This window comes from Sinocyclocheilus grahami, unplaced genomic scaffold (assembly GCF_001515645.1).
Source record: "Sinocyclocheilus grahami isolate Dianchi unplaced genomic scaffold, SAMN03320097.WGS_v1.1 scaffold268.1, whole genome shotgun sequence".
Taxonomy (NCBI): Eukaryota; Metazoa; Chordata; class Actinopteri; order Cypriniformes; family Cyprinidae; genus Sinocyclocheilus; species Sinocyclocheilus grahami.
This window is the reverse complement of record NW_015505447.1, coordinates 656,119-665,122: the sequence shown is the minus strand read 5'-3', so window position 1 is coordinate 665,122 and position 9,004 is coordinate 656,119. Positions and strand designations below refer to the sequence as shown.

At 37.5% G+C, this 9,004-nt stretch overlaps 2 protein-coding genes across 5 annotated transcripts in view; both read left to right on the top strand.

The window, feature by feature from the left end:
* LOC107599507 (uncharacterized) overlaps nucleotides 1-4,025 on the top strand; it is an 8,108-nt gene extending 4,083 nt beyond the window's left edge. For 2 of the 3 annotated variants that reach the window (XM_016291116.1, XM_016291114.1), the window contains exons 3-6: nucleotides 465-540; nucleotides 753-831; nucleotides 942-1,101; nucleotides 1,711-2,304. In XM_016291116.1, coding sequence (XP_016146602.1) covers nucleotides 465-540; nucleotides 753-831; nucleotides 942-1,101; nucleotides 1,711-2,190 — 795 coding nt within the window. In that variant the 3' untranslated portion in view covers nucleotides 2,191-2,304. Of the gene's footprint in view, nucleotides 1-464; nucleotides 541-752; nucleotides 832-941; nucleotides 1,102-1,710; nucleotides 2,305-2,330 lie in introns of those variants that run through there. The other variant, XM_016291115.1, reaches the window with a different exon arrangement.
* A 727-nt stretch (nucleotides 4,026-4,752) lies between these two features.
* LOC107599506 (regulation of nuclear pre-mRNA domain-containing protein 2-like) overlaps nucleotides 4,753-9,004 on the top strand; it is a 50,059-nt gene continuing 45,807 nt past the window's right edge. For both annotated transcript variants that reach the window (XM_016291112.1, XM_016291113.1), the window contains exon 1: nucleotides 4,753-5,010. In XM_016291112.1, the coding sequence (XP_016146598.1) occupies nucleotides 4,818-5,010 (193 nt within the window). In that variant the 5' untranslated portion in view covers nucleotides 4,753-4,817. The remainder of the gene's footprint in view (nucleotides 5,011-9,004) is intronic.

Genomic DNA, 9,004 nt, shown 5'->3' with positions numbered 1-9,004 from the left:
GTGGGGACATAGTTATGGATTATAATGACTTATACTGTCTTTTTAGGCGTTGTGGCATCTCCAGCCTACACTGGTCAGACCTCAACATCAGTTGAAAGGATTCCCACAGAGGGGGACCGGCGGTTTGCACGCAAAGTGAGTTTGAAAATCTCTTCACCCTGTTTAAAATGTCTTGTTTTTTTTTATTTATTTTAACACAAAAGTCATACCAACACAAACAATTAAGAAGTCATCATATACTCATTATTTAATTTTTATGCTGAGAGAATTTGTCTCTGCTTATAAAGTTAGTCCGTTTTTATTAGGTTTTGTTTTTATTTAGGTTTTATTTCAAACAATAAGGGAAAGTTTGTTTCTTTTAAAATTGCTCAAGCCTCTGAGTTATGTAGTTTATAAATCTGTCATGCCTCTGTATTTTTAAATGTTTCTATGACGATAAATGTATTAATAAATTTCTCTTACAGTGTGCAGAGATGCATGGGTACATCAGACCCCTGTTGGAGCTGTTGAAGGGGCTGAAAACCGGTCGATATGATAAAGGTAATGCACAAAAAAATGTCATATACACTACCTTTCAAAAGTAGGATCTGTAAGATTTTTATTCGGCAAGAATGTGCTGGATTGTTCAAAAGTGTCATTAATATATATTTTCGACCCCAAACTTAGTAGTTAGTAGCTTCCACCCATAACATATAATTGTGTTTTCATTTATTTATTTTTTTAATTATTCTTAATTTGTTTCTTTTCGGCAGGTTTGAGCACATTTCAACAGAGTGTTGCCATGGATCGACTGCGAAGGATTGTTGGTGTTCTACAAAAACCCAACCTTGGGTATTTCATTTTATTCTATTAAACTTTCACCATTGATACATTTCTCAGTTTTGTGTCCAATACATATAATGCCATTTAATAAATCCTATTTTTCTGCTATTCCTCCATAGGGAGAAGTATATGGGTACTCTTCTGCAGCTGGAGATGATGTTAAAGGCTTGGTTCCCTCAGGTGAGGCCTCAGCATTGCGATGACACCCCTTCACTCCACAGTCTTATGGCTAGCCTGCCTCCACGCTGGAATCAGGACCAGTTACATATTCCTGTGAAGGTAAGCGGCTGATATCCACCTCATTCTGCAATGTGGAAGTAAGATATGTTCTGTGAATGTGCGAGACTTCAGATTCATCAGCCATTATAGGTATAACTAGAGGAATAACAAAGTGCAGTAATCAGTAAAACTATTTACTCTACAAACCAATGTGTTTTGTTTATGGAAATAAAATAACAATAACAAATACCAGTTTGCAATATCAAGCAGCATAAAAAGCCAATTTTGTACAGTTAAAATAGCTGGACGCGAATGACACCAGAAGATAGAAGTTACAAATGTCTGCAACCGCTCTAACGGTAAAAATATGGTGGATACTTGTCCACAAATAACACTTTGAAATAAACAAACCAAAGTTTCTTCTTGGTCCAAAAAGTAGATTTTTCCACATAAGCTCACCATCCACTTTAGCTCATGAAATGTCTTTTTTTTTTTTTTTTTTGTCTGCCAGTTCTTGTTTTTAAACATTTCCTATGACCATTATATTGGTCAATGGGTGCAAATGAGTGTCTTTTACAGTCTACAACAATCTCGAATGGTTTATTGTTTGTCTTTCATGAACATAAAAGACTTATGTCCTAAATTGCTTTTTTTTTTTTTTTGGTTCAGAAACGCAGATTAAGTTGGTCGGATTCTGACTCGCAAGGTTCTTCAAGCAGCAAACGCGTTCAAGAGGACGATCGAGGTCTGAGCCCCAGCGATAGCAGCTCATGGCTCAGCAGCTCCGATACCACATCTAGTGAACTTGAAGACAGTATGATCTGTACAAATCAAAATAATGTGACATCTGAACCTAAACTCATCGAAAACGGCAAACTTCTAGTCAGGCAAAAGACAAACTCCTTGAACGAAACCTCTAAGACTGCAACAGGAAGACCTCCTCCACTTGTAATACCATTGTCAGCCACAGATGGCAGCAGCTTGGGCATGCAGGACTGTTCTGTGTCCTCCACTAATCCTACTTCCGCCCCACCAGAGGACATGATGATGATGATGATGATGATGAGTGAGAAAGATGTGGGTGAATCTGTAAAAGGAGAAGGGCCAAAAAAACAGATTAATATTTGCACAGAGATGTTAAACGCATAACATTTAGAAGTTTCTCATGTTTAAAAGAATGATTGACTTAACCATTTCTCCAGCCTGTTGATACCGAGAATTCATTGTTTTTCCACAAAGTTTTGTTTATTTAGTTTAGTTAATTTTTAAAGACAGTATGATCTGTACAAATCAAAATAATGTGACATCTGAACCTAAACTCATCGAAAACGGCAAACTTCTAGTCAGGCAAAAGACAAACTCCTTGAACGAAACCTCTAAGACTGCAACAGGAAGACCTCCTCCACTTGTAATACCATTGTCAGCCACAGATGGCAGCAGCTTGGGCATGCAGGACTGTTCTGTGTCCTCCACTAATCCTACTTCCGCCCCACCAGAGGACATGATGATGATGATGATGATGATGAGTGAGAAAGATGTGGGTGAATCTGTAAAAGGAGAAGGGCCAAAAAAACAGATTAATATTTGCACAGAGATGTTAAACGCATAACATTTAGAAGTTTCTCATGTTTAAAAGAATGATTGACTTAACCATTTCTCCAGCCTGTTGATACCGAGAATTCATTGTTTTTCCACAAAGTTTTGTTTATTTAGTTTAGTTAATTTTGCATTCTGCCACATATATGTACAGCACAGAAATGATCATATGTACAGTGTGACATAAGGTTTGTGTTTATACGATTATAGGTTGAAGAAAGAAGTGTCTTAAAATACATGCCAGAGCCGTATAGTCAAGCGGCGAAACAACATGCACCGCTATCAAACACTACTGCTCCACTTTCCATGATAACACAGACTTCCAACAATATCTGCAGCTTTATGAACATAAAACCAGGAAGCCAGATATCAGCAGAAAAATAGTTTGGTGAAACGTCCAGAAGCATGACTGTGATAGCAATCTACATTAATGTTCTTTGACTTGAATTGAAAACCACTTTGAGCATCGGCTGAAACAGAAATGCATTATATGGGAGGATATTTTAAAGGCAGTTTTATTTATTGCATTATTACTTGAAGATACTGAATTCACTTAAGCAGCCTTAAAGTGTCAGTACAAGTGGGCCGTGGCCATTATCATAGCTCAGTGTTTCATATTTATTAAGAGACCGAAAGAATAATCCCAGGAACAACAGATGGGATGTGTGTGAGGTGTTATTCTATAATCTGGAGAGTAAACGTTCATTTATTGAAAATGTTCTTGCCAAAAACAATGCACATTTATGTTGTTCTGCTTCCATGCTATAATAGTTAGTTTTGTTTTAGAGATCTCGATTTTTGTTATAGGAAATTGCACAATTGTTTCCTTTAACTCACCTTTTTTTCCCCATTTAGAATTTGTGAATCTGAGCATTGTGACTATTAACCATTCTCTAAAACTAACATGTTCAAGTTAATGATGAATATGTGGCATGTCACACACTGTAAAAGGTCACACTGAGGCAGATGAGACTTGTATTTTATTTAGTTATTTGTAGAATATATTCTGACATTATAGATGCAGTATTTGGTAGTCGCTTCATGAGGAATGAGAAGAACTTTTTGGCTATGTTGACTGAGATGCATGTAATCACGTCTTTGTGCAGCTGTACAAGTATCGTGTGAAAAATACATGCAAGTATATTGTTGGAATTATAATGGAGATTATACTGTAAGGGAAACATGAACATGAAGGTGTATTGTGAGACTAATATTTAATGGCACTTAACAGCTTCACGCATTGAGGAAGATGTTTTTATTATTATTTGTTTCAGAAAAGTCCGCCATTGTAGCACCACTCTTATTTTCTATTCATGATTCAAAACCTTTTTCTCTTCTAAGTAATTTCTGTTCTTGTATCAAAGTTGTTGCTGAAATGTTTTTCAACGTGCTCTACTTTTTGATATCATTAAATGTTTCCAAGTTTCTTATTTTTGAATTTGTCCTCGCTCTCTCTTTTTCTATTTCTCAATTTTAGACATGAATTATGGTGTATATATTGCCATATATTATATAGAAATATTTTAAATATAGACTATACCATTCATAAGTTTAGGGTCGGTAACATTTGTCAAATGATTTTGAAAGATATGCTCAACAATTACATTAAAAACAGTAATATTGTGTAATATTACACAATTTAAAATAATAGTTTTCTATTTATGCCTACATGTTTATTTAAATTGTCCAAAACAATCTTTATCATATATTAGCCAGGGGAAATACATAGGTTGTTTGTATTATTAAATTAATTAAATTAATGAAAGTGATCTTGATATCTGTAAATATGATTAACATGACTTCGTCAGTAGACGGGTACACTTGAAAGTCTGCTTTTCTCTTTTGTTCTCTCTGTCCATGACTGACCCCTGCTGGATGTTTGCATGTTTCATATTTGAGCAATATGAAATACTCATATTTATACATGTTTCAAAGTGATTTCACCAGTTTCTACTTCTGTATATTTTGTGTTGTATAACACATTCTCCTTGTCATTGTGATTTCAGACCAGAGACCGCGAATGAGTAGGAAAGAGGAAAAGAACAATACGATCTTCAAATGTACATGTCTAATTGTTATTGTAATGTTGGGAATAATGGAGGATCAGTGTCCCATGATGTTGCAGTATCCACACATGAACCTGTAAGGGGCAGCAGCACCGCGACCGGAAGATCTGGAAAATGGCTGCTGGAAGTGCAGGCGTTAGCGGCCACAATAGTGGCTCGTCGCCGCGCTTGGAGTCCACTTTGGACCGTCGCTTTCAGACTGTATCCAACACCATGGAATCCATTCAGGGACTATCCGTGTGGTGCATCGAGAACAAGAAATATCACAGCCTGGTCGTGCGATACTGGATGAGGTGGCTGCGCAAATGTGAGTAGTTAGCACGTTAGCCGGCTAATCTGAGTTCAGCTGTGATACAACACACTGTTTACAGGCTCAAATTTGCGTTACTTGAGGTTTCTAAGTGGACGTGTGTGTCATATCTGCGTGAATAAGTACCACAAAAGTTACTGTGACTGGCTAGTTGTTGTTTTTTTCTTTTTCGGCCCACTAAACAACTGTTGTTGCTAGTTAGCAAACTGCTAATCTGTTCCAATCAGGGCAAGAAGACATAGGTCGTGTTTCAAACGCTAGTGAGCTGTCTTCCTAGACAGCAGTTCTTTTGGGTAACATCATCTTTCAGAGTAGAGCCATTTTGGGCCAAACGGGGGAGCTCTTCTGGGTCAGCTGCATCTTAGGCACGATTCGAGTCAGCAACGATTTGGGGCAGTAAAGGGGTGTTTGAGGTCAGCAGCATTTTTGGGCAAAATGGGGCATTTCAGAATCAGAATCAGAAGAGCTTTATTACCAAGTATACTTACACACACAAGTTTGCATATTACTGTTGCGTTCTTCAGAATCAGAATCAGAATCAGAAGAGCTTTATTACCAAGTATGTTTACACACACAAGGAATTTGACTTGACGACAGGAGCTTCCAGTGTAGAAGAAAGTACAAACATAGTGCAGACATACATAGGAATAACACAGTAGGGATGTAATATAACACTAATATAATAAAAAAAAGTAAAATTTAATAATGTACTATATACAGAAGTAGAAGTATAGGATTTAATTTTAATTAAAACGATCATCTCCACAGTTTTGAGCGTGTTAAGCTCCAGGTTGTTAAGACTGCACCAGACAGCCAAATGGTGTTTGGCATTTAGGGTGAGAAGCTTTTTTCAGCTAAATATGGGTGTTTGATTCCAGTAGCAACTTTAGGAAGAATAGAGTGAGAATAGAATTACAGTGAGCAGTATTTTTTGGGGGTAAATAGGGATATTTGTTGTCAGCAGCTTTTTGGAGCAGAATTTGGGTACAGGCACATGTCCAATGTGCCTGTGACTGTGAAGTGTTCATGTCTGGTGCTGGCAGCATTTTGGGACAGAAGGGGTGTTTGTGTCAGCTACTTTTTGGGTGTTATAGACATGTTTCGAATGAGCAACGTTTTTTGGAGTCCGCTGCATTTTGGGTGTCACAGGCACATTTTGATCAACAGCGTTTTTGGGCAGTAAATGGTGTTTGGCATCAGCAGCATTTTGGGGCTAAATTGATGTGTTTGGTGTCAGCAGCATTTTTGGACAGAATAATAGGGTGTTTGAGGTCAGCTACATTTTGCGTGTCATAGGCATGTTTTGATCTATCTTCAACGTTTTTGAGCAATAAACGGGTTTGGCCATTTTAGTGCATAATGATAAAAGGCTTTTTTGGGGTCCAGCGGCATTTGGGGTCAGCAAGTTTTTGGCTAGTAAAGGGGTTTTTAGGATCAGGAGCATTTTTTGGGCTAAATATGGGTGTTTGGTGGCAGTGGCTTTTTGGGTGTCAAAGGCACAGTTCGAATCCACAGCATTTATGGGCAATAAAGGGTGTTTGGGATCAGCAAGGTTTTGTTCGGCTAAACAGGGCTGTTTGGTGTCAGAATGGCACATTTGGGTGAGCTACATTTTGGGTGTCATAGGCATGTTGTGAATCTGCAACATTTTTGGGCAATGAGGGGCCGAATGAGAGTGTTCAGGGTCAGCTGCATTTTGGGTGTCATGGGCTCCTTCCAAGTCAGCAGCATTTTTGGGTGTAACTAGCACTTCAGAGTCAGCATGAGCTATGTTTTCATCCAGTATTTCCACTGTTCTGTTCAGAAAAGTGAAAATGCATTAAAAAAGTTAGCAGATTTAGCTTTCTTCAGCCTGATGTGCATAATGACGTCATCCTTAATCTAACTGCTATATTGATAACCATTTTGATGCACTAAACCCTTTACGCAAAAACATCCTTGATGCAAATTTGACTATATGTTTGTTCCAAGTCAGCTGCAATTTTGGGCATCTTAGGCACTAGACTATGTTTTTAAAACACAGCCATTGTATCTTTCTTTGGGAAGTGAAAAGTACTGTTTTATCTTGATTGTGCACATCCTGCTCCAGAACATTACCATTAGGGCTGGGTTTACTTTGGACACAAATTTCACGATTCGATTCTCATTCACAAGCTTTCGATTCGATTCGATTCGATTCAATATCGATTATTTTGGATGTCAGGTACAGTAGGCTACATGCCAAATTATCTCAAGGAAAAAAAATCTCTCAACTAATACTGTAAAATATACATGAGTCAGTTGGTACTACATTACTATAATATTGAAGCGTAAAATTAACTGATTTGTTAAAATTACACTTAATGAAGTTTTTTAAATGATAGTTACAATTACATAATATTTCTACTACAATTAGTAAAAAAAAAAAATAAATTAACATAATGGTGGCTGTCATAAAAACTTGATGGATTTATTCAAACATAAATTAAACATTGAAGAACAGTAAAATTTATAATGAATATGTTATATGGTGCATATATTTAGCAAAATGCCCCTCTCTACAGTTTATTTTTCTGTCTGACTAATGAGTTTATGGTCACCGAATATGTTTTTCTGAGGTAAATGTGACGTTACGTGACATTGTTTACAAGCCGTTATATTGACGTCTTTGCGTAGCTGAAACACTGATTGAGTGATTACATGAGACAGGATATGGATTGTACAGTTATACTCATTCTTTTAACTTACCTTCGGATGTTTAGTCATGTTTATTTTGTGCTGAAACTGGTATTAATGTGGAGGAGATGATCAGTTCACGTGCGCCTCGCGCTGCTGCGTCTGTTGATTGAGGTGCTACTCCACATTAAATCGCACCAAAACGGCATTTATTGTTTGAATTGGGCATGGGCCGATTACCGGTTTCAAGGTATACCGTGATTTTTCAAAACCGCTAATATTTTCCGTTATACCGTTCCTGCGGTATGCACTGTTTTTCATGTCTCCTCAAAGACTGAAAGTGCAGGAATCCCTCAGGTTGAGTGCAGTGTAGAGAGTAACACGACCCTCCTGTTGGGGCGAGCGAGCGGTCAGTCACGTGTGTGTAGGATGGCCGAAGGAGCTTCCTCTGGAACTTACGCGATCGGCAACCGACCGTTTATTGTTTTATTGCAGCCGATCTCTATTCTGGACATACACAAACTGCGTTGTAGGGATGTAACGATTACCGGTTTACGATAAATCATGATAAAATGCCCTGACGGTTAGTATTATCGTTTAAAATTTAATTATCATCAAAACCGTGTTTAATTATTGCGATTTTGAAAACTCGCGGTAATCCTGTCCAGCCAGCATTAGTTTGACGCAGAAGCAGCATGCAGTGTTGTTGTTGTTTTTTTTTGCACGAGACGAAATGGCGGAAGGCAGTTGACAGCACTCTGCGCATTTTTCAGCCATCTAAGAGGACCAAATCGGTGGTCTGGTCGTATTTTGGCTTTTACAAGAGTCCTGAAAGCAATAATTGAGGACGGTCACCCTGTCTGCCGATCTTGCAAGAAGAAAGTAGCTGCAAAAGGGGGAAACGTGTCAAATTTGCTCAGTCATCTTCGTGACCGTTATATAGCGTCACTGTTCTTCTATATCTTCGTCACTGTTATATAGCGAATGCAAGGTAACTTTTACCTCAATACTAAAACTAACTGGGCAAATAATTGGACAAAAAATATTTATTGCAGATTAAATATTTTCTTATCTCACTTGTAATTAACGCAAAGCTTCCGCGAAGAAAAGTTCTCAGCAAGTGGCTTTGAGCCAAGACGAACGAACGTTCAAACTATAAGGTTGACATTTAAGGGATAATGTATTGTATATTCATAGTTAACTTATTACACAGATTTTTTTTTGTTTACCTATAATAATATATAAATACGGGGATATGAAATATTGAATTGAGATTAATGTTTTGAAATCTTACCCGCTTATAAATCCATTATGAACAGTGTACAAAACAATAGTC